The sequence below is a fragment of the Tenrec ecaudatus genome, chromosome 5 (genome assembly GCF_050624435.1).
Source record: "Tenrec ecaudatus isolate mTenEca1 chromosome 5, mTenEca1.hap1, whole genome shotgun sequence".
In the NCBI taxonomy this organism is placed as follows: domain Eukaryota; kingdom Metazoa; phylum Chordata; class Mammalia; order Afrosoricida; family Tenrecidae; genus Tenrec; species Tenrec ecaudatus.
This window is the reverse complement of record NC_134534.1, coordinates 139,142,537-139,168,442: the sequence shown is the minus strand read 5'-3', so window position 1 is coordinate 139,168,442 and position 25,906 is coordinate 139,142,537. Positions and strand designations below refer to the sequence as shown.

The window sequence follows — 25,906 nt, the reverse complement described above, 5'->3', positions numbered from 1 at the left end:
CATAATAGTCAACTTGTTTTGTAAGCACTTGGAGTTACTATTAAAAATTACCTCGAAATAGTAATGAGCACAAACCCTCCATGAAACCAGTTTATTAAACATTTTGGGGCTGAAAATGAATTTGGATAAAACCAAGTCTGTGCGGAAGTCATTTTCTGTTGTGTATAGAAATGTAAATAAAATGTGCATTACTTTTAAAAGCAAAGTATTTCACTACAGAAATTTTAAGTGTCTTGGGATGGTGCGGATTAGCTTGTCTATGGCTTAGTCTCTGTATCCATGCTTGTTTCTTGCGCTTCTTCTACTTCTGAGAGTTTTTCATCATCTGAAATTGAGAAACATAAAACCTTAGTCAAATATACTTAGCTGAGGTGCCTAGTAAATACAGCAAATGTTTTTATCTTTTGTTGGTCAATACATTTAAATCCAAGGCAAAATGACAGTTTATGGCTATCTTTGGCTTGCATAAGTGTTTTCTTGAAAAGTGCTATTATGATTGATGTTTATTAGGTGAGCTTAAATTTTAAATTTGTGGAGGTAGGGGAGGGGAGAAAAATCTAGGGGCGGGGAGAAAAAAAATTTTTTAATTTGTGTGATATTACACACAAGCAAAATTATAGATGGCAGGCCTTCCTTTAAAGCCAGAAGAGTTTCCAATCACTCATTGCTAGAGTCTATTCTGACTCATGGCAACCCCAGGACACAGAAGAGCTTCCCCTGTGAGTTTCTGAGGTTGCAAATCTTCATGGGAGCAGAAAACCTTGTCTTCTTCCCTCAAAGTGGCTAGTGGGCTTGAACCACTGACCTGCTTAACAGTCCAAGGTTGTAGATTAAGTTATACACAACTTTCTCCCTGACTATAAAGAGAACAAGTCTGCAGTTCTCAGAATCACACACCATTCACGGTACACATAACTGTTCACTTGAACTTATTACTTCTCTCACTTATTACCTGTCTGGATCCTAAATCTTTGTAGCAATGAACTATAATACAACCAGAAAATTTTCAAATCTATGTTCACAGAATTTTCAAAAATGAAACCACTGTGTGTGTATTTAACTCTTACATGCTTATAAAGACTTTTGTATACACATTTAGGATATTGAAAATGATGTGTGTACCATCTAATGTCAGTTAACTATATATTCCTGTTCAGAACTCAAAGGTGCTACAATTGAGATGTAAATTCCTAAAAGGCATGTTCCTGGATCATTAAAAAACCTTCACGTACATTAAAAAATATTTTTTATTAGGGGCTCTTACAGCTGTTACAACAATCCATACATCAATTGTATCAAGCGCATTTGTACATTCGTTGCCATCATCATTTTTGAGACTATTTCTACTTACTTTCCAGTGTTTGTTGAAGTTCGTGGATGGTACTAAGAAGAACGTGAAACTGTTTCCGCCTCAATTCCAGCTATATTAAAAGAAAAAATTTCATGTAATTTAAGATCTAAGTTGATAGATACACTTAGGCACACACACCCCCTACGCAAACCCACTGACATGAAGTCGTTTCTGATGCATAGCAACACTACATAGTTTCTGAGGCTGTAAGTCTTTCTGGGAGCAGTCAGCCCCATCTTTCTCCCCCAGAGCAGCTGGCAGGTTGGAACTGCCAACTTGATGGTTAGCAGTCTACGAGAGCCGCCAGTGGCAGCACAGCATCACATATACTAGACCGGCTAACACCCATATGCAAATACCTTATCTTCAACACTTTCTTTAATATGTGAAAGATGCTGTAGTTCTTTACCCAGAGCCTCTAGTTCCCTGAAAGAAAAAAAGAAGTGTGTTATTTTGCAACTTGGGGTAACACAATTCACAAATAATACTCAGTTTTTTAGGTTACTAAATTGTGCTTTGAAAACTGTTAATACGGGTTGACTAGAGAAACAAATCATAAAGATGGAGAGTGATGCATGTATGACTGTATGACCTCTGCTTCGAAGTAATTTGTCTTCTTGGGCTAGCCGGAAGTCAGAAGGGCCATGCAGTTTACTGGGCTGCTTTCTGGAAAGAATATGGGAAGTTCAAGTTTTGATTGTTTTCTTTGGTTGTTGTCTTTGGTCATTTCTGTGTGAAATGATGAAAACAAATGTTGTTAATGTATATTTTGAGTTCAGGGGTAAAAATCACCCCTTGAATTTCTCAGAAACCACGAGTCTTAAGGAAAATGGCTGGCAGAAGGTCAAAATGGCTGACAGAAAGCCTGGCTCTGGCTTGATGCTGTCAGAGGCCTTACTGCAGTATTTTGTATCAATAGAAGAGTTTAGATAAGGATTAAGGTAAATTTAGATAAGGATTGTATTTGGCTGCTTTATGAATTAGGATTAGTATCTAATTCTACTTTGTTTATACTGATTTCTTCTGCTTATTTTTGTTGATATAATGATTGATAGAGATGGATTATTAGGAAGTATGAAAATAGAGAGTTTGTAAGTAAGCATTGCCTCCAGCCATTAAAAACTGAATCATTACATGGGTTAGGAAAGGCCTGTAAAAAAGGCTCTGAAAAGATTAACCCCACTCAGTGCTTTGGAGTACTCAGGCCATTGGGCTTCTAAGAGATTTGCCTAGGGGGCTGTTGACAGAATGAAGAAAAAGGAACTCTTGGCTTTTTGAATCTTGAACTAGTGGTTTTTGTCAGAGGCTGGAAAATACCTGGAACTATGAAGAAAATTCCTCTCTAAGACTGAACGTTAAAGGGAGCCTGTGGGAAGGCTGAAATGCTTGCTAGGTGACCCCTGGATCTACGTGTTGAGTGGAAGTGGGAGACATGCAGCAATAAAGAGAGGGGTTGAGTCTGGCCACTGACACGGGTGGACCTGGTTTTACAGGAACTAGAGGAGAAAACGAGAGTGGATTGACTGGTCTGAAGTTCATAACCTAGCACAAGGGGACTAGGGTTATTGAGAATTTGTGACACTATCCATAGTCTAAAGGCTAGGCGACCAAAGGGCATTCAGGTGAGGTTCAGTGAGGCAGCCCACATTGAGCTGACCAGACGAAGAGAAGATTTCTGAGCTTGTGAACTGGTGCATATTGCTGCTGACTTTATGGATGTCCTGTCCTGACTCGACTTTGCTTATGGATGCAAATTCACAAGGTTCCAACTGAAATAAAGATTCTTCACGTCAAAGAATATGATTGTCTCCTCAGAGCACTGGGCTGATGTAAGTGGGCAGTATAGAAATTGGATACCCAAAATGTGGGGGATAAAGGCATGAAGTGGCTGGCTTACAAACTTTCATAGGTGCTGGAATATATTCACAGGATTATAGAATTAAGGTGTAGGTGGTAAGTATAGAATATCTTTGTTTTGTTCGCTTATAGAATGTTATATTTAAATGACGGCGACACATAATAAATTATCTGCATTTTACTTTTATCCTGTTAGGTACATATATGATTTTATTATTGAAAATGATAAATGGCTAAAGAGTTGTGTGAAAGTGTCACATTGATCAGGGGTGGTCTGTGGTAGTTAGTGAAGGGGTGGAGGTTAGCCTGTCAACAATCAGGTCGCAGCTTGATGACCTCATTTGTAGGCACTAAGGAGATAAATAGCTTGTTGGAGGCGGGACACATACACACTCCCTGGAAGACATTCCAGCTGACAAGACACATGGACCTATGCTAGCACCCTGAGCTGGAGGAGCCACGTAGAGACCCTTGCCAGCACTGAGATACAAACACCACCACTAGATCCACAAGACTTTCCACCCACTGGCCTGTGATCCTCCTGCATCAGTGTCATTTCATGTACTTCCTGAGTCTGGAGAGGCTTTATAGATCGGTATCAGACATATGGGCTAATATCGGACATATGAACTTGATCTGGAGTAGGCAGGGATGTTTTCTCAATATTCAATTGCTATTGTATATAAAGTTCTTTCTTATACACATGAGTGTCTCTATTAATTTGTTTCGCTAGTCTACCCAGACTAACATAAAAATGTAAAATGCATGAGTTATACCACTCCATTATTGGAGCACTTATAAAGCTGAAGATTCTTTTAACCTTCTAAATCTGTCAGTGGTTCTCAACCTCCTCATGCCTTTAAGATAGTTCCTCATGTTGTGGTGACCCTCAACCATAACATTATTCTCATTGCTGCTTCATAACTGTAATTTAACTACTGTTATAGAATCAGAACTGCTGAATATGTACTTATTTTGATTAAAATAACATTTTAAGATAAAGTTTCTACATACAGAAAAACACAGATGAAATAACAAACACCACGAATGGATAACTTTTAACATCTTGTCATATTTACTCCATGTCTTTTTCTCAGTAAAATAAATAAAACAGTGCCATCAACTTATAAATATTTTAAAATTCATTATATATTGTTTTTTCTTTTACTAATGATGTGTGAGATTTGTGTTTAGAAATATGTATCTTGTTAATTTATTCTTTTTAACTGCTATGTAGTATCTTACCATATGGAGAGACCATAGTTTATTCATCATTTTTCTATGGCTGTATATTACATGTATTCATTTTAGATCTATAGGCTATAAAATAAAAAGGGAAAAAACCCATTTAATCAAATATTAGAATGGGTAATATCAAAGATATGCTTGTCACTTCTGAAACATTATATGTTGCCATAAAAAAGGAAGCAAAGGTTAGTACATGAACATTTCAGCATGAAGATGAGTCCATTTCAAAGTAAAGCTCTCAAAACTTACTTTAATGTTTCATGCCTGTTGGGATGATGCTGGATGACTTTTGCTAAAGCATCATACTCTGAAAGAGATAAAAATTGATTACCAAACTCAGGTGTTTTCAACATGGATTATCAAAATAAAATCTGTAATTATAAATCTCTCCTATCATTTGCCAAGTATCTAGAGACATGACAAAACTGACGGCTGGAAAGATAATTCCAAATTCATTTGATTCCTCTATTACTGCAATGACACATGATACAAGAATCATTCCAAACAGAGTTTCAGCTCCCACTCCAGATTTTACAAGTAACTCGTCATGGGTAGCATTAGAAGAAATGAGCATAAGCAGGGAAGTGAATTTGAGTCATGATCGACCATCTAGTAGACTGATTGTGAAAAGGCTCGTATGCACTATTTGTCCAGCAAAACAAGATTAGTGAGGTAAATATATCCAACTATTAATGTCAGATCTTACATAACTGCATGTGGCACCTCTCCTCATTTTAAGTTACTGATTCCAGAAATTTTAAAATGACTTAAAATTTCAGAACTCTGTTTTTACGCCACTGAATCCTCCACAATAAGCCATGTAACTCCTGTTAACCTTCCTTAGGAAATGATGAATGATAGTATTCACCTTATAGTTTTCTTCATTAGAAAAGAGTTTGTAAAATATTCATAAATGATCTTAGAATATTAATAATTAAATATGTTGGTATCTGGCTAAATACTGGCCACTGAAACTTGAGCACATGTGCTCTGTCATGAATTAAAACAACTTTTAATAAAAGGAAATTAAACTTTATCTTAATTAGCTCATTGTTTTGGACCTCAGAGTGAATTTCATAGAGTGGTTCCCATAGTTAATTTTGTATTATAAAATAATACAATAGTAAACAGCAAAGATGAAAAAAGAAGAAAACCTAAGCCATTAAACAACCCTAAAATATCCATTAATATTTTCTACTTCATCCTCATTTTTCATATAATGTGTTAAAATTGTGGTTATACATTATGTTTTTTTTTTAATTTAGGTTTATTCTCACAATGCATGGGGAGCAATAGTCCATGTCATTAAAAATTACTTTGAAAAATTATTTGGGACTACATAAACACGTCCCCTAAGAACAAAAAAGATCTAAACAAAAGTAAACTTTGATCTTTTTCTGTTAAAAATATTAAGAACATAGACTTAACCTTGCATAATGCTTATATTTCAATTAAATATAGTTAATGCCTGCCTTGGATTTAGTAACAACCCTGTTTTTTAATTTAACTATACCCAATACTTTTTCTTTAAAGTAGTTCTAATTCAAAATAAATTCCCTTGCAATGACTTGCACATGTAAAAATGGAAGTGATATATGGTCTGTTGTATAGATAATCATCACCAAAAATAAAATAATTACTTCAACAATCCTAAATCCAGTGTAGTTGCATAAATCACCTTTGCCAATTAACCATAATATTATGTAGCCAAAGGGTATGGCAACAGCACTTACGAAAAAAACCAAAAAACAAAATACCATTTTAGATTAAGATAATCAACAAAATCCAGCAAAACCCTTTTTCAGCATCGCGTTCCTTCTCTTCTATTTTAAAAACTGGCACAGTTTTAGGAAATTAAGTTTGGTTCCTAACTCTTTTTTAGATTTTAGATTGACCCTAGCTGAAATTTTACTTCACATTAAAAATCGCATGGAAATACTAGTCAGTGATAAAGTATTTGCACGCTAAATCCCTCAAAACCCTTACCTTGGCGATTTTTTCGTATTCGTTTTGCTTGAAGAATTTGCTTTTTGCACTCAGCAATTTTTTCATGGGCTCCAGCAATGCTACATTCTAGATGAAAAGTGTTTATTTAAAAATATATATAGTTATAATAACATGTATAATCTCTATTTGCCATCTTAAAATGCATTTTAAAGTTCCATCGCAAACAAAATGTATATATTAAAAAATAGCTCTAACTCGAAACATTGCATAATATTGGCATCTATTTATAAAGTTAACATGTAGTAATTCTGAGATTAATATTATTGTTGTTTTCATTTTCACGATTAACCAAGAAAAGGTTAGCAGCTGTTTGCTTTCGGCCAGAAAAATGAAACCATAAAGAACAAAATCAAACAAGAATTTCCTTAATTTCCTTTACCTATTTCTTTGTAAATTTTTTCATAATTTTCCATTTCTCTGAGATTCATATCATATACCAGCAACGTTTTGCCCATTGAAAATTCACATTGCGACAGTGTGCTTAGCATACGTTGGTATTGGCTGTATCTAATGAAAACGAGAGAAAAACACAACAAAGATGTTTGCAGATCGCCAAACTTCAACTGCTATAATGCGGGGGAGGACTTGCTAACTAGCTTACACCAAGTTCTGACAGAATCATTTGCCTTATTTAAAATAATTTAGAATATTTATCCCTTATGCTTTCTTCTTCCAAATGTGGTTTACTTGAATTTATAAACTGGTTTAGGCACAAATGTAAAAATGGAGCTGTTGTTCATAGGCTTAATTCAAATACGTGCTTATTTGAATTCTGATTAAAAAACATTTTAAAAATATTTTGACTGTGATGGTATTATATCCTCAAAATTTTGTTTTCACTAGTTTTTCACTCTGTGAAATTATTTAAGGAGCCCAGGCGGCAGAGTGAGTAAGGAGTTGGGTTGCTAACCACAAGGTCAGCAATTCAAAACCGCTAACTGCTCTGTAGGAAAAATAAGAGGCTTTTCACTCCTTTAAAGATGATAGTGTCTCAGAAACCGAGAGGAGCAGCTCTACTCTGTCCAACAGCGTTACAGCGAGTCTGGCTTGTTTTATTGTTGTTGTTGTTGGTGAGAGTGCAGTGCCTGGGTGGTGGTGTACATTCAAACCCATCAGCTGCTTGGTGACAGGAAGATGAGGCTGTCTGTTCCTGTAAATAAAGATTTAGTCTCAGGGTCGCCATGGGTACCATCTGACTTGATAGGAGTGGGCCGAAAAACTCATTGAGTCCATGCCGATTCATAGCGACCCTGTAGGGCAGGGTAGAACTCCCCATGTGGGTTTCCTAGACTGCAACTCTTTAGAGGAGCAGAAAACCTCACCTTTTTCCCATGCAGGAGCTGGTGGTTTTAAACTGCCGACCTTGCAGTTAGCAGCCCAACATGCAATCACTTACCGCCAGGGCTCCCTATTTATCTATGTAGAAAGCTAATTCAAAGGAGATTTTTTCTAAGTTAAAAAAAAATTAAGAATATATATTTAACCTCATCGGGTTCTTATTAGCTTATTAAAAAAATGATATCCAACTTAGTTATTTCATCTTACTAAAAATAGGATCTGCCCCCTCCCCAAACCTAAACAAACAAAAAACACTTGAAATTAATCTTCAATTTTTCTTACATCGGAACATTTTAATCAACATAAGTCATGCCTCTGAGAATTTTAAAAGGTCAGAAAACATTTAGGGTGAGGGAAATTTTGAAACATTAAGGAGCCCTTAATTTAAGTTAAAATCACATCAGGACATTGGTATAGAAACCGAGAAACGAAATACCCCTCTTCCTGGGATCCAGAGTTGCACCATTTAATGAAGCTCTTCACAAGCAGATTAATTCTTCGATCATCTCCAGCACCGTCTCCATCAATGAGGAGACGCTTCCGTATGACTTCGTCTGCAGGAAGGAAGAGCCACAGATGGTAAAAATGACCATCTGGCGCTGGCCAGCACTCCTCACCCATTCCTTCGATTGAAAGGCCTGGCGCCGTGGGATCTGAGTCGGCAGGGTAACCCCTCCCCCCTCACAGAACTGGCATTCAACCAGTTTGTTGAGTGGAAATAATTTTCAGGTACCACTGAGGACATAACCCAATCATTCTTGAAAAACCTGTCCCGAGTGCTCCTGTCTCCGGCTCCTGGGAGGGAAGCCCTGGGGAAAAGAGAGGAAGGTTCCAAAGAGGTCCTGGTAGGTGCGGGTAAGAGAATGAAAAGGTCTGGCTTTGCTACATGAAAATGCAATGCAGGTAGCATATCGGTAATATTTCTTCAGCAGCAAAGATTTTTTAGTCTGTTTGTTACAATCTGCTTTTGTTCCAGTGGAAAAGAGGAAGAGAGGAGGAAAGTTAGGTAAAGGGATGGAAAAGCAGCAGATGATAACGATGAGTAACCAGTCGAGGCCCCAACCTCTCTGCCCTGCAGCTCTGAGTGAGCGCTCTGGACAAAATGATATGGACAACAATGAAATATTGTTTACCCATCAGGTTGGCCTGACAACAGACATGCTACAGTGAGCTTGGGGGTGGCACTTATATAGACTTGATGAAGTAGGACCTGGCACAAATCTTTGTGAGGCCAATGATAATGCCAAATTTAAAAATGCATATACCTTTATGACCCCAGAATTCCAATTCTAGGAATTTCTGCTATAGAGGTGCATCTGTTGGCAAAGGCAGGTGGTAAAAGGATGCTTTTTCCAGTACTCTCTGTGGCAGACAGATTGTAAATTGAAACACTCAGCAGTAAAGAATGGTTAAATTGTGAAATATATATATAATTATGAAATATATATTTATATATATAAATAAAATGTAATATTATGCAGCCAAAAGAATATGGATGTATATATTGGTGCCAAATGAAGAAACATCTCTAGAGAATATGGTAAGTAAAAATAAAAACAAAACAGGTGCAGAAGCAGCACTTACAGTACGCTGCCATTTGTGCTGAAAGGGGGAGTTTACGTGTGAACGGGTGCATGTGTATGTGCTTGTATATTTACAGAAGGATCTCCAAGACATTGATAATAGTGGCTGCCTCTAGTGGGAGACACTGCAGACAGAGGAGAACCAGATTCTCATATGCCATCTGTAGAGGTTTTCATTGGTTTGGTTTTAAATCAATGCCTGAACTAGTGCTGTTTCTAAAACAACTTTTACAGTGAGACTAATTCCTGGAGTGCCTGCATGAGGAACCAACACCAAATCTTCAAACAATAGTTCCTGTGTGTAGGCAGAAATATTGTGGAGCGCAGGTGCAGCGGAGGTAAACTTTGGAAGGCAGATGACTCCAGTTTTAAAATACATTCTGTGACCACATCAGATAAACATTTTTAGAATTGGGTTTGGTTGCCAGAGTGCTGGCTCCGATAGACTGCTCAAGATACATATTCATCAGGTATCTTAAGTTTACATTTTAAGAGACAAATGAATGCTTCTAGTTCTTAATTATCATGGAGACCGAGATAGATAAAGCATATGCTCTGAAAAGACTAAAATGCAGAGTGATTTTTTTCTCTTATCACAAGCAGGTTTTAGCTTTATGAAAAATAAAAGTAAGCATTCAGTGGGTGAGGCAATCTGGAGGCACTGATACTGCACAACATTTCTTTGCAGGTCTTATTTCTGCTCTGCCCAAGTCCCCCAAGATACTCCCACCTTCCCCTTTCAAACCGGAGGCCTTTGAGTCCGACTTAAGTATGAGGACCAGAAATCTCCAGCATCAATGCATTCAGTGGATAGGGAACCAAGGGAGGGAGTGTCCTGAGGGGACGCCATGGCCAGACAGGACTTTTCACGAAATCCTTAGTCTAGCTAAGAATGCTGAAGACGCATTTGTAATTGTTCCAGCTGTACAGTCAAGATTTGAGGATTTCTATTAATGCATGCGATACTTTAATTCCAAAGTATTTGAGAATGCATAAAACACTGTCCAGGCCAAAGAAACCAAACCCACAACAAGCCAGTCCTATGTCTTACTTACCTGCGTCTGCCCCAGGGGTCTTACACTGTCTTGTACATTCCAGATGCTCAGTAAATATTTTAAAATTGCATTTGGTGGCGCCTGCATGGGACCATCGCCCTAGGAAGAGCTGTGTTTAGCCTAGCCAGGGCTAGCTGGCAGCAATGTTATTTTCATGTCCATAGCAGAGAGGCTCTATTGGACAAAAGACACAAGATTGACCAATGAGCAGATGAGATGTGTTCACAAGGACCCAAAGTAAGTTTGAGGCTATGAAATAAAAGTCTCACTGAGCTCATTCACGCTAGCTGGAAGCATCACGCATGCCCATGCTCAGGCCATGGCTGTTAGTGGCTGACAACAGACAAAAGGGAGTAGGGACGCTCCCTCTGGGGAGGAGGACACTACCACAGGAGGCCCTGAGAAGGGAGGTGGGATCTTCTTTTGATACTTACAAAGCACCCGTCAAAACAGACACTGCCTTACGGGTATGTGAAAGTTAATCACTGAGTGAGGAAGACTGCATTTGAATTATGGTGCTGGTGAAGAATACTGAAAAGTACCATGGATTGCCAAAAGAACAAATCTATCTTGGAAGAAATAAAGCCAGAATGTTCTTTAGAGGCGAAGAAGGCAAGACTTCATCTCATGTATTTTGGACATGTTGTCAGGAGAGACCAGTCCCTGGAAAAGGGAATCAAGCTTGGTAGAGTGGACAGGCATCACAATGTATGAAGCAGGTTCATGGGGATATTTTACAGAGGATATCCAATTATTTATTAATTCAAATATTCCATGAACTTATTAGTAAAGTTGTCAAGGATTTTGGCTTGCATGTATCCACAATCAATGCTCACAGAAGCAGTCAGGAGATCAAACGACGTATTATATTAGTTATATCTGCTGCATAAGACCTCTTCAGAGTGTTGAAGAACAAAGACGCTATTCTGCGGATGAAGGTGTGCCAGACCTCAGCTATGGCAGTCTCATGTGCATGTGAAAGTTGGACAATGAATAAGGAAGACTGAAGAACAGATGCATGTGAACTGTGCTGAAGAACAAACTGACATGTGATGCAAGAAGTAAGGCCAGAGTTCTCCTCAGAGGCAAGGATGGTATGACTTGTCTTACACACTTTGCATATACAAGGGGGGGAGGAGTACCCAAAAGAACCCAGAACCACCCCTCCCCCAAGCTATGAATTTAAATATTTTTACAGAACAACTTGATCACTTTCAAAGTACTCTCCATTACACTTAATACATTTGTCAAATTCGCAGTTCCATTCTTGGAAACATTTTTCAAATTTATCTGTTTGTATAGTTGACAAGCACCTTCCTCATTTTTTCTTTTCCTCTTCTACGTCATCAAATCGCTACCCTTTCATGTCCCTCTTCATTCCAGGAAACAAAAAGAAGTCCCACAGAGCAAAATCAGGTGAATAAGGCGCCTGGGGTAAGAGAGGCAGGCTTTGTTTTTTTGGTCAAAATGGACACATTGAGATGGCTGTGTGAGCAGGTGCATTGTCATGGTGGCAAAAACAGTCTCCATTCTGCAACAAATCAGGCCTTTTTTGTAGCACACTGTTATGGAATCTTTTCAGAACCTCTAAAGTTTGATGAACAGTCTGATCTGGTGGGATGAACTCCAAATGCACTATCTTCCTCACATCAAAAAACACAAATGAGCATGTTTTGATCTTTGATTTCACTTGATGAGCTGTTTTGGGGTAAGGTGAAGATGGTGTCTTCCACTGGCTTGACTGATGCTTGCTTTCGGGGTCCGAAGAATAGAACCATGTCTTGTCACCACTAATGACCTTAGAAAATAAGTCTGGGTCCCTTGAGCTGTTCTTTCAAAGCACGACATATTTCCACTGGAAGTTCTTTTTGAGATCAGTAAGAACCTCGAGGCACATATTTCTCAGGGATCCTTCTCATTCCCAAATCTTCCATTAAAATTCACTGAACTGAGCTCCAAGAGAGCCCAGATAACTTCCCAATCTCCTCAATGGTCCGCCGTTGGTCTTGGAGCACAAGTGCACGAATTTTGTTGACATTTTCATCCATTCAGGAAGTTGACAGACATTAAAATGAAGTGTCATCAATTGACATTTCATCTTTTTTTTAATGAGAAAACCATTTGAACACTTGAGTTTTCCCCATAGTGTAGTCCTTGTAGGCTGTGTTCAACATCACAACAGTTTCTGCGGCATTTTCCCCAAGCAGGAAACAAAATTTCTCAGCCACATGAGGCTCTTTTAAATCAGCCATCTCATAAAATGAGGTTTGAGTGAAACTGGTTTTATGAAAAAATTCACTGTGACCAGAGAAAATCTTCCCAGGTGATGCCGCTGGTTGTACTAGCTCAGAGCGAGTTGCTAGGTGCTCACCTAGCAGGTGAGCGGGGGAGGGAACGAGACCACCTCATGTATTATCTGGAGAGACCAGTCCCTGGAGGACATCATGCTTGGTAAGGCGGGGAGGGGGGAGGAGGAGCGAGGGTGGGGAGCCTCGGAGGGGAAGGCCTTCAATGAGTTGGACTGACACAGTGGCTGCATCACTGGGCTCAGGTATATGAACAATTGTGAGGATGGCACAGAATTGTACAGTGTTTCGTTCTGCTGTGTACAGTCACTATGGGTCCAAGCCGACTCAATGGCACCTAACAACAAAACAAACTATGGAAATTCCTTCATGGGCATGTGCATATCTATAGTTTTTCCTTAAATATCTCACATCTGAGATGTCTCTAAAGCAGCGGTTCTCAACCTGTGGGTCGCAACCCCTTTGGGGGGGGGGGTCCAATGACCCTTTCACAGGGGTAGCCTGATTCATAACAGTAACAAAATTATAGTTATGAAGTAGCAATGAGAATAATGTTATGGTTGGGGGTCCCCACAACATGAGGAACTGTATGAAAGGATCACGGCATTGGGAAGGTTGAGAACCACTGCTCTAAAGGCATAAAAACAGAATTAGTTTAACTGATTAAAACACAATTCCAGAATTAATGATTTCCTCTTGGATTCAGTTACATTCTGTGCCATGATTACATACACAGAATCAGTTATGATGCATGGATAGCATCCAGTAAAGTTTTCCTCTCAAAAGTTGGGCTACATCTTAGGCCTCCTTCCTGACTTGCATGTCAACAGACACCTGAACGAGATGTAAAATGAAGGCGCACAGTAAGTCTAAAAACGTCTTTACAAGTCCTTTAGCACTCTATTTTCTACAAATTGATGGATGAGAAGAAATGAGTAGTCACATGACCAACTCTGATTTCCAGGCCTTTGAGCAGATGACAGGAAGCCCAGGTGGTGACGGCGGGTTAAGTGATGGACCGCAAACTCCACATTCATTTCTCACATTAGGGAAAAAGATGAGGCTGTTTGTTCTCACAAAGATTCAGCCTTAGAAACCCAAAGGCGCAGTTCTACTCCATCCAATAGGTTACTGGGTCGGAATTGACTTGATAGTAGAGGGTTTGGTTTGGTTTTGGTCAGATGTCCGGAGTGCTGCGGCACAGTGGCGAAAGCACTTGGCAGTTACCCCCAAAGTCAGCAATTCGAACCCACCGGTGGCTTCATGGGAGAAAGAGGTGGCGGCTGGTTTCCAGAAAGACATCCTAGGACACAACACCTCCTGAGGCAAGCAGCTCAGTGTTACATGGTCCACGTGAATCAGAATTGATGACAGTGAGTTTGGTTGGTCAGCGGACACTGCCAATATTGTCACTTTAGCTTGAAAAGGCCATCTCCTCTCCTGTAAACCCAGAGTTACTATTCTGAAGAGACTTGGGGGTTGGAGCCTAGGAAACCCTATGGAGCCCAATAGCCTGTAGGGTCAGTATGAGTCAGAATAGGCTAGAGGGCTCTTACCAGCATTCCTTTCAAACCCATGATTGTTATTCACCTACTAAAGCTATTAAATCCTTAATTACAAAACAACTTTTCAGAGTGCCTTAGAGCAAAGATCCAGAAGAGACAAGAGAAAAACAAGTTGGAATAGTGAATCAACTCCACTGAAAGGTTTCCATAATAGCAGCCCAAGTTTTGACAACCAGTGACAACAGCCTCACGATTGTGTAGCTTCCTCCTCCAGCAAGCTACTAGCCAAATCAGAACTCAGGTTCACTACTATGGATCCGATGCCAACATGCCTGTTACCTCACAGCATCATGGGGAGAGGGTTAACTGATTCCCTGGATTTTTAGGAGCACTAACCTTAGGGACTAAGGTGTATCTGTCCCAAGTCATTGTGTTTTCAATTGTCTCCCATGCGTCTGAAAGTTGGACAATGAATAAGGAAGGCTGAAGAGTTGATGTATTTGAATTGTAGTCTTAGTGAAGATTATTGAAAGTCAAGGAAATGCTAAAAGGACAAATCTGTCTTAGAATAAGTCCATCCAGAGTGCTCCTTGAAGGCAGCGATGGAGAAATGTCATCTTACATGCTTTGGAGATGCTGTCAGGAGAAATCAGTCCCTGGAGAAAGAGAGCATGTTTGGTCAAGTGGAGAGGCGGAGAAAAAGACGAAGGCCCTCAGAGATGGATTGACACTGTGGCTACAACAATGGGCTCACACCTAGTAGCAATTGTGAGCATGGGGTAGGGCCTGAAGCATTTTGTTTTGTTGTGCATAGGATTGCTATGAGTCAGACCAACTTGAAGAAACCCTGGTGGCATCTTAATGGAGTGTGAACTGGACCTCTAACCAAAAGGTCAAAAGTTCAAAACCACTAGTCTCACTCCACGCAAGGAAGATGAGGCGTTCTATCCCAACAAAAACTGACAGTCTCAGAAACCCTGTCCTATCGGGTCACTGTGCGTCGGAATAGACTCTATGGCAGTACTTGAGTGAATCATGGGGAATAGAGTGTGTTGGTGCTTAGGGGCTGCTAAGTGCAGTTTGAAAATACCTGTTGCTCCTCACCAGGAAGAAGAGGCTTTCTGCTTCCATAAAAATATGTATAGGTATAGACTCAGAAACCCAAAGGGGCAGTTCTACTCGCTGTGAGTCGCAATCAGCTGGACTGGAGTGATTAATTCTGAGAAGGAATCATAAAGAGACGTGGCAGCCTGTTTGTAGAAAGATCATAGCATTGGAAATCTTATGGGCAGTTCTAATCTGTCCTACAGGGAGTCCCTAGGAGTCAAGCAATTTGAAGGCAACCAGTTTGGTTATTTTTAATACTCTCCTTCCACCCCCACCTCCAAACAAAACAAAACCACCTCAAACTCACTGTCACAGAGTTAATTCCAATTCAGAGCGACCCAACAGGACAGGGTAAAATTGCCGCTGTAGGTTTCCATCTCTTTATGTGAGTAGAAAGCCTCATCTTTCTGCTGGTTGTTTCGACTGCTGACCTTAAGGCAAGCAGCACAACATGTAGCAGCCACCAGGGGATCCACTAATGAGGATTAACTTTTCCTTTCTAAAGGCATTTAGCAAGACTTCAGCATGCCTACAAACCCACCACAGACTTGTTCTTGGTGTTCTTCCACTCTAGTATCAAACTGAAGAAACAGCTGGCTACTGGAGTAATTTGGTATTTTATATAAAATTTTAAAACACATGTACCTTTTGATTTGCCTTCTAGAAATTATTCACACATGTGTGCAAACACCATCTGCATAAGTAGCTCCCTTGTACCACTATATGTTAAGAGTGAAAGCCTAGACACAAACTAGGCATTAGGGGATTTGACCACCCCCCCAACTCATTGAATACTATATATTCTTATAAGATAATGAGGCAGATCTGAATTAAGAGAGAACTTCATGATATAATTACATTAATTATGAAAATGTAATTCCAAATAGTACGAATAAATTTTACAAGTACATCTACTGGCATATCAAATAACAGAAACACAGTGATCATGGTGTTCTAAGTGCTTTTAAAAAACGTATCAACACACTTAATCCTCACAATAACCCTATAAAGTAGATACAATTATCCCTATCATACCAATGAAGGAACTGAAATCAATCTGTCGCAATTTAAACAGCACAGGAAGTAAGACGCAGAGCTTACCATCAAACTGGGGAGTCTGGCTCAGAGATGGTCTCCTGCACTGCTTATAGGCATTTAAAAATTAATATGGAGGGTGTGATCACACGTAAGCACACATAGTTCACAGGGATTACCTCTATTGAGAAGGATTAGAGTGAAAGGGGAAAACCAGAGGTTTTCATTTTTTGTTTTGTACATTTCTTCTACAGTTTTGTGATGTGTGTTCCCCCCGCCTCCTGTCAGCATTGGTTATGTGTGTGATGAGACTATTGGTCATTTTGAGGGGTTCTTCTTCATTCTAATCAATGCTCCTTAATAAATGTTTTTTAAAATCATTTTATTGGGGGCTCATACAATTCTTATCACAAGCCATACATACATCCATTGTGTTAAGCACATTTGCTGCCATCATCATTCTCAAAACATTTGCTTTCTATTTGAACCCTTAATATCAGCTCCTCATTTCCCCCTCCCTCCCTGATGAACCCTTGATAATTTATAAATTATTGTTATTTTGAATAAATCTGTTTGTTAATAACAACAAAAAAATACCTAGCTTGACTTGGGCTATTCAATCTAACTAGAAGATAGACAGACACAAACCCTGTGAAAGCAACGTTTGCTCATATTTCCATTAGATCCCTGTCTCTCACGTTAAGAGGAATTGTGCACATGGCATTTTGTTAGATTCCTGATGGTCAAACAACGCCTGGTTGCTTCTTTTAAGTAGCTAAAATCTTAAGTATAATTTTTTAAGGCCAACAACATTAAGTATATAAAATGTGGGTGAAAAGAAAAATAATATGGTAGCTTGATTTCTTCATGTAAATACTAATCTCTGATGAAGTGTTTAGGTTCAGCCTAAATAAATTGCAGACTTTAAAGGGAATTAGTTAAATCAAAATTAAATTTAAAAAAATGATGTGGGGCCCCTTTGCACTGTCACTATACTGTCTCTGCACTAACACTGTCCATTCTAACAGCAACCAGGAAGGCTTTGGGGGACTGCCCTTGTGGGTTTCTGAGACTGTAACTCTTTACAGGAGTAGATAACTTGGTCTACCTCCCAAAGAGAGACTGCTGGTTTCAGCCTGCTGTCGCAGTTAGCAGTTCAATGCATAGCCACTGTGCCACCAAGGGGCCTTTGTTTTTGGTGTTTCAATGTTTAAGGCAGGGGTCCTCAACCTACTGTCCGCCTAGGACATTTATCCAGCCCACCGGGTGTTTCTGCCCCGTATGTTTTTTTCACTTCAAAATAAGATATGTGCAGTGTGCATAGGAATTTGCTCATAGTTTTTTTTTCAAACTATAGTCCGGCCCTCCAATGGTCTGAGGGACAGTGAACTGGCCCCCTGTTTAAAAAATCTGAGGAGCCTTGGTTTAAGGGGAACCTGAGGGCTGTTAAGAACCAAGGTCAGGAGTTCAAGTCCGTAAGCCCCCCTGGAGGAGAAAGGTGAGGCTGTCACCTCCAGAAAAGATTTAGCCTTGGAAACTCAAAAAGGCAGTTCCACTGTGGTCTGCAGAAGCTGACTCAACCAGTGGGCTTGGCTTGCCTAAGCACTAGCCACTTCCTGGGATTCAGTTGAGGCAGTCTGCACGGGTAAAGAGAAGGGGGCTGGGAATTGTGGGGCAGTTCTTTCCTGCCCGATAGGGGCACTCTGAGTTGGAGGCAGCGTGGTGGCAATAGGCTTGGGTTTCAATGTTAACAGTGTAGTGCTTTCAATGTTCCAAAGTCAAGGTCGAAACTGCACTTTTGCTTTGGACAAAAACTCTATCTTGGCTAAAGAAACAATTAATTGTTGAACAACAGGCACCTCTTTGCTGGGGCCACAAAAGAAACAAAGTGGGCAAACCCACTGCTATTACTTGGGGGAAAACAAAACAAAATTCTGTGCCTACACATGCCTAATTATCTTTGAATTGACCATAGAAAAAGGAATAGCAACGGCAGCCAGCATTTACAGTGTTTAAACCCTCCTATGTTGGAATCATGAGAATCCTTGCAAAGTGAACTGTTAATGCCAGCTAACCCAGAGACACTTGGGAAGTCAGCAGGCCTGACCATGTAGTTCCGAAAAAATCAAGCACTGAACCCCCCAGGAGCACAGTGCTACTGATGCACAGGGCTGTTCATGAGTTGGAACTAACGCATGGGAATAGTGTTGCATTATTGGTTTTGCATATTTGGTTTGGTATTGGGGTGATCAGACATCACAGTTCTTTAACTCTGAAAAGTGTCCTGGTTTGGGCCATAAATTAAATGGTCACCCACCTTCAAAGACCCTTACATATATTATCTCACTTAATCCTTACAACAATGCTTTGAAGTGCGTATTATTATCTTCCTCTTACAGGTAAGTAGTGTCACTTCTGCATCCATAGGAAAATATACACGCTTCACCTCACTCTTGAGCTGATTCCAGAAAGATTAAAAACCAACATCTCAATTTTTAACAGGCACATAACCATGCGCTTTTCTAATTAAAAAATAATAAAACACTCAAAACCAAAAAGTTCTAATAAATGGACTGTGCAGTCTCTTCCAACCCCTTTCACCCATCTGTTGCTCTGACATATTAGACTATCCAAGCTAGGTTCTCTATTCTGCTTCTGAACTGATTTCCATCAGGGCACTAACACTGTTTAACATGCCTTCAGTTAAGAAATACAAATTACAAACTGTTAACATAGTTTAAATTAACAGTATCAGCATCAAAACTGTTTTCAGTTAGCCACAACGGTGGAGTGGCCACGAGAAAAGAAGGACGGCTTCATCACTAACTAGCTATGTGAACAGAAGCCACCTCCCTGCCCAGGACCTCAATTTCTTTTTCTACACAATCCCAATGTTGGGGATACTCCGTCTAGTTCATCCACTTCTTTTGGAGGCATGGCAGTTCCTCAACTTGACCAAAGTATCCTTGTACTGGATGCAGGAAATTCAGTGGCTTTGCTATGAGCCCGAGCGGCTGGGAATGCAGACCATGCATAAGGATGACAAGAGAGCCCAGAGCCTTGCCAGGAACCTCAAATTTACATCATCATTGGCCTTCTTCTAAACTCAAAGGTTAGGTAATCCTGCTTCTCCAAGAACTTTCCAGGATCATGGTTGAAACATCTAGCTCATCTACTACTCATTAATTTCTCCACAATCACAAGAATCCAAGTCCACATCAACTCTTATAGTGGTTCTCGACCTTCCTAATCCTGACCCCTGTGAAAGGTTTGTTTGACCCCCAAAGGGGTCATGAAGCTAGTTCTCACATGGCTCCCTGCTTCTATTCTTGCCTTCCCAGCATCTCTCCTCTATGCAGCTGGATAAAATGATCTACAAGATCAATTCGATTGCTCTCTTGCTTGAAATCCTTCAATCAGTTCATTATACATCATCCTTCAACCCATATCACACAACTCAGCCTCCTTCCCATGGACTACAAGGAACTCTTTATGAACTCTGGTTTTTTATACCAAACTCCTATGGGCCCTCCTGAATGCAGTCTTCCCAGCCTGTCTTCCTAGTGGGCACACAGCACTGGCTGTTGCCTCGATGTGCAACACCTGGCTAGCTTTTCCACGTCATCAGCCCTCTTCTTCCACTTTGGGCCTTAGCTCCAATGTTGCTTTGCAGGTAAGTCTTACCTGATGACCCCATTTCAACCTATTCCTCACCCATTACTCTGTCATCACCCACTCCATTCTTTCTCAGAACATAATGTTTCAAAATTTACGGTAATTAGGTTACTTCTCAGAAATTATTTGACTTAATTGATTGCATTCTTCTGTTTCTCTCCCATAAACAGGGGCAGGACTGGTCTTTGTCTAGTTTACAGCTGTAGCCCCAGCATCTTGGATACCTAGAAGGTATGCAATGACTTTTGTTCACTGATCACAGACACACTACTCACTTCTCAATTTTTAGCACAAGCTCATTTGAGGAAAATCATATTATTGAGCACTGCCTGAAGAAGCTGTGGTTCAGCCGGTCCTTTATGTTCTAAGATATTCTTATAACAAACACACACTCACACTGGATTAAGCCAGTCCAGCAGAGCCACCACCTTTAACATGCCTTTCTGATTGAGTTAGCCTTCTTGACCTATAACAGAGATGTGCTAAGAGACATGTCTTGACACTGGCTCCTCTTGAGGAGGACCGCAAAGGTAAGAGTTTTCGCTAAAGTGTAAGTCAGAGAAAAACAAAATAGAAAACAAACCTGTGCTGGGTATTTCACATGGCTTTCTTTCGTGGTCCCTGCTTCAAAGTGTTGGCCAGGGCTGCTTAAAAGAGCCGAGTCGCCTGCAGTATTCTGAACCGAGTACCACACATTAACTCCTGAATTTTGAGGCTCACCCTTCGCTCAATGTTCTTTTTGCCCTTCTTGTTATCCATTTACATTACTTTTAGATCTGTTCACTATGGTGTGCTGCATTAAATCTTTTCAGGAGGAGGGCACAGCTATAAATCAGTTCTGAGGGCTACAGCAGTAATATGCATAAAACACTGTGCTTAATAGGTAGAGAGATCTAAGTGGGGAAAGAGAACAGAAAAATAAATGGGATTTCACCAGGCAGAAAGAGAAGAAGGAGCAGAGAGGCAAGTAGCCCGGCTCTCATATTTAATACCCGTTATGGACCAATACTAGGTGTTAGACGCAGTGCAAAGCGCTTTACACTTTTTATTGGATTTAATACTCACTACAATCTATGATGAATATTTCATTGCTCTCATGTATAGAAAATGAAAATGAGACTCACTGAGGTTAATTAACCTGCCCAAGGCCAGCTAGCTTATAAGTGGCTGAGTGGGGATTCCTGATGTCCCCAACGGTACGAAGGGCACTTGGCTGTGGTCAGAACTCATCTTCCTGGCCCTTCTGTCAGATAAAACATACCCCTCCTGTGGTTCTCCATCTCAATAGAGAACAAGCGCTAAGAGGCCTGCAGTTGGGCAAGCCAGAATCATGAGGTCATGCTGAAGACTCCGCTCCACATTCACACTCAATCACTGAAGTCCTAACATTCTGCTGCATCCATTTCACTTCCGTCTGCTGCCCAGGCTCTGCATTCCCATTCTCTCTCCCAGAGGAGAATGCATAGGGGTGAAGAGCAGGAACTGGGAGCAAGGCTGCCTGGTTTTGAGCCTAGGCTCCCCACCCGTACTTTTGAGACCTTGGGCAATTTCTTGGTCTCTTTGTGTCCTGGTTTCCTAAGTAAAATGCAGGTCATTAGAAAGCCGCATGACTGAGGGTATAAGGACTACAGAAATGCTAGAAAGTGGAGGGGGACTTGCTTTCCACTTTCCTGTTCTGTCATCATTCCCCACATGGCTATTTCATTTTTATTGCAAATCTGATTATCCTACGCCCATGTCAAGACTTAGAAAGCTCTGGCTCCTGACTTCCTGAAGCCTCGTCATTGCTGACCATCTTTTGGGTTCTCCCAACACTTTAGGCCTTTACACAAGTAGCTCGTCGCTGGATACACCAGTCCCCGCATGTATTGTTTATCCTTCAAAGCATGAGATTAAGTTTTCCAGGGAGGATTGCTGGTTCCCGGAAAACTGGAAAAGCTAACTTGGGGCCATGCCCCAACAGCCCTCAATGTTAAACTCCCCAGTGGTAACAAGGCCCTTGCCTAACACTAATTTATTCAACGTTGCCTTCCCCCCTAGACCGTAACCTCGGAGAGAAGATCTCACACAGCCTGCTGGTTCCGGGCTGTGATTTCAACAGCCAGCCCAGAAAGAATAAACATCGACGGCAATGAAGCAAAAGTGAAACTTCCCTCGACGTTTCTGGTCCTTTGCTAGCCTCCCACCTCCACTACCACTTACCACACCCACAAATTCGGGCCGATCGCATTGGCCAGCCCCCCTTTAAGTTGGAGAACCACCCCCCCCCCCTCCGTCCCCAACTCTCCGCAGGCATCCACAGTCAGCAGTCACGCAGCCTTCCCAGTGATCACAACTCTTCCCATAACCGGGTGTCAGAGACCCCCTGTCCCTCTGCGCTAGGCACCCCTCCTCCCATCCTAACTGCTCATCCTTCCCCAAGGCGCCACACGATCCCTGCCGCCACTCCCCGAGCTCGGGCTCTGCGCCCCAACCTCCCCTCAATCGGCCCAACAGACCACCCTCCTCCACAAACGCACGCGAATCTTCCCAGGCCGCCGCCCCCTCTCCGCAGCCTGGCTCCTTCGCTTACACAGAAGTCGCCCCACGGCCCTCCAGCCCCCCCACGCCCCCCTGCAGGTCGCTCCTACTTCGGGCGGTGCTCTCCGGAGTCGGGGGCCGGGGGCGTCCCAGGCGGCCCCCTTCAGGGGTCGCACGCCGGAGCCGGGCACTTCTCGGGCTCGAGCTCCGGGAACAGCCGCCCTGGCGGCCCCCCGCGCGCCCACTTCCTCGCAGCGCTCCGCAGACGCCCCGGCCCCTCCCCGGGTGCCCCCCGCACTCGCCCGCAGCCCTGCGCCCCCGGCCCCGGCCCCCGCGCCGCGCGCCACGCGGCCTCCGCGCGGGAGAGCCGGCTGGGAAGGCCGGAGCGCTCGGGGGCGGCGCTCGCCAGCCAGGGGCTCGGAGCAGGGAGGCCGGGGGGCTCCCGCGAGCGGCCGGGGGGCTCCGGGGCGGCGGCGAGCCGGTCGGGCGGCGGCGAGCGGGCCTCACCGTCAGTCACGGCTCCCATGGCGTGCGCGGCGGCGGCGGCGGCGGCGCCAGCTGAGGCGGCGGTTGGCGGCGGCGGAGGTCAAACTCCCACAATGCAGCCGGGTAAACAGCCATGGAGGAGGAGGCGGCGGCGCCCGCGGCCGCCCGCTCCGACGCCTGAGCCGCGCCGCGCCGCGCCGCGCCGCCGCCGCCGCCGCGGGACCCGCGCTCCCCGCGCTGCCCCAGCTCCCCGCGGGCGGCCGCGGGCGGCGCGTGTGGAGGCCAGGCCCCGCGGGCTGGGGGTCCCGGCGGCGCCCCGGCCCCGGCCGCCCCCCTCGCCGCCCCCGCCCGGCCCACGCCCAGAGGCCGCCCCGGAGGCCGCCGCCTGCCGCCAGGTGAGCTCGCCGGGCGCCGCCGGGGCTGCGGGACGCGGCGGGGGCTGCGGGCTCCCGGGGGTCGGGGCCGGCCCCGGAGGCGAACCCGGCGCCGCCGCCCCGTCCGGGTGGCTGCCGCGGCCGCTGGGGACGGGCTGGCTGCCCCGCGGGTGGTGAGGGCGGCGGCGCGGCCGGGGGTTCCTGGACCGGGGGAGCCCTAGGCTGAGGCGTGGGACCCGCGGGCGGCGTGGGTGCCCACGCGGGGCTCGAACGCACGGGCTCACGCCAGGCGGGGCCGTGGGTCCCGGGAGGCCCCGGGCTCGAGGTCGCGCGCGGTCCTGGCTCCGCGGCGACCCCTTCGCCCGCGGCTCGGGGCGAAGCTGGGCCGAGGGGAAGCGGACACTTGGCTGCCTCGCGGAGGAGGAGTTGGCGGGGCCACGAGCACCGCGTGCCGCCCGGGCTCCTACCTCCGCGGGCACCGAGTTTCCCCGACGGAGCAGGCATCCTCTCCGCGATCATGATTCCGGCCGGCGGGGGGTGGGGGTGGGGGACGGGACTTTTGTTTTTATATTCTTGGATTAACAAAACAAAAACAACCCCCTCTTACTGTAACTGCCCCCATCTCAAGGGGAAGTTGAGAGTGCGCGGGGTGGGGGAGCGTCACTGCCGTCGCGTGTGCGTGTGTGTGTGTGCGCGCGTGTTTGTTTAACACATTTCCGGAGCGGACGGCAGATTGTATTGGCATCTCTTCCCCAAAGCCAATGATTGAACTTGGACGAGGTTCTCGTAAAGTTGCAACATGCAAGCGGTGAGAGGCGGCTAAGGAAACCGGCACCGCACGGCTGACTTGGCCTCCGGTGGGCTAGATACGATGAATTAGCCTCAAGAAGCAGGTCGTTGTTTAGAACGCCTCCGATTTGCAATTTTATTCAGCCATACCATTTTCCAGTGCTCAGGCTTCCCAAGGACTCTATTGATATCCAGGATGAAGCAATTGGATTCGGTGGCTTCAGGTTTTTTGGTTTTGATTTGTTCCAGTTCTTTGGGTTTTGTTTTTTGTTTTAAACGAAATTTGGGCCACTTTTCCCTTGGTGGTTTCAAAGAGGAACAGTTGCAAATGCACATGCATGACTCTAAAGTGTGTTTAATTTTAGCTGGAAGTCGTTTCATTGCAAAATTTTGTTCGTCTGCCAGAGTCCAGAAAGTTCAATAGTGTCATTTACAGAGCCCTCGAGAATTGGCACCTTTGACTGTTAAATTGCCTGGAGAACAGAGTTTTTGGTTTCATTCCCTCCCCTAGGATGTCAAGTCTCCCTCTGGCTTTGAAATAATGTTGGGCCTACTGCTGGCTGTACATGGATGGCATCAGACTCTGTTCAGTTCCTTATATTTCAACTGAGAGGACAATAACCAAAAGAAGGATTGCTTTAAATCTTAACTCTTGTAAACGGAAAGTGTCCATTGACAGGATACCTGGCCACCCCGAGTGACATTTTAGTGAGATGGTTAATATTTAAAAGGTAATTGTCAAGTGCTGAAGTGATGTTCTTTTGAATTTGTTACTTGGTCTTCATACTGACTTTGAAACAGTATCTAGTGGTTTAAAATAAGCTTTGATGTTTTTATAGGAAAGTATCATCGTCCCCATAACTGTTAATTTTCATGAGCTATGTTGTCAGGTATTCATAGATAGAGCCCTGAGTGAACACTTTCGTTAGTTCCGTGTATAAATTGTAATTTTGTTGGACAGCACTAGACATTTTCTGAAGCAATAGGCCAGGAAGGATTGGAAAGACCAAAATAAGAAGTTTACTTGAAAATTAACACTACTGAATGCTCTTGAGTCAGTAGCCGAAGACAGCATGCTAGCCACATACTTAACTAACAACTACATTGGCACAGATTTTATGTGTATGACACTTAAGAAGTTTTCAGATTGCTATCTCTTCATGTCATATATGCATGTATCTAGATACACTTTCACATATGTTGAGAAAGCATGTTTCATAGAAGAGAGAACACCTTTTAGTGTTTTTAGTAAATTTCAGAATTTCTATTTGTAAGGCGATATGTGTGGGCAGAAGCAGAAATGGAAGTAACAGATTTTAAGTTATATCAGAACTGATTTAGGACTTGAACTTGCGTGACCTCTGATTTAGATTTACTGCATGCAAATCACCCCATTTCTGCTTTCTTTCAGAGAGAGCCTAGTTCAGAGCAGATTAGTTATCAAGTATTTATTTAATATTTGCCTTCCAAAGCTTCAAGGGATGGATGTGGAGCCAGCTACATGGTCATTTTATGCTGGGTCTGAAATGATGGAGTCATTTTCTGCCATGTGCTTTGAGAGCCAGGTTACCCATAGTCCATAGGTGGACTTCAAGGAATTCCTTAACCGTCTGCACTCAGTTGTGCTCTAAATTATGTTTTTGGTTTTTTTAATGTATATTTTTCTGAGG

The 25,906-nt window shown here is 43.0% G+C and overlaps 2 protein-coding genes across 6 annotated transcripts in view; one reads left to right on the top strand and one right to left on the bottom strand.

Moving 5' to 3' along the window:
• Window positions 1-77: 77 nt before the first annotated feature.
• THOC7 (THO complex subunit 7) lies at window positions 78-24,070 on the bottom strand. 4 transcript variants are annotated; one of them, XM_075549945.1, is made up of 8 exons: window positions 23,915-24,070; window positions 8,238-8,355; window positions 6,843-6,970; window positions 6,443-6,529; window positions 4,706-4,763; window positions 1,711-1,777; window positions 1,352-1,421; window positions 78-325 (listed from the first exon to the last, which is right to left on the bottom strand). In XM_075549945.1, the coding sequence occupies exons 1-8, from the start codon at window positions 23,964-23,966 to the stop codon at window positions 258-260; spliced, it is 648 nt and encodes a 215-aa protein (XP_075406060.1). In that variant the 5' UTR covers window positions 23,967-24,070; the 3' UTR covers window positions 78-257. The 4 variants fall into 4 exon arrangements, with proteins under 4 accessions (XP_075406060.1, XP_075406061.1, XP_075406063.1 ...); XM_075549946.1 differs by lacking the exon at window positions 23,915-24,070 and adding an exon at window positions 23,095-23,243; XM_075549948.1 differs by lacking the exon at window positions 23,915-24,070 and adding an exon at window positions 22,698-23,020.
• ATXN7 (ataxin 7) overlaps window positions 23,332-25,906 on the top strand; it is a 161,275-nt gene continuing 158,700 nt past the window's right edge. For both annotated transcript variants that reach the window (XM_075549943.1, XM_075549941.1), the window contains exon 1: window positions 23,332-23,468. The gene's annotated coding sequence lies outside the window, so the exon portion shown is untranslated. The remainder of the gene's footprint in view (window positions 23,469-25,906) is intronic.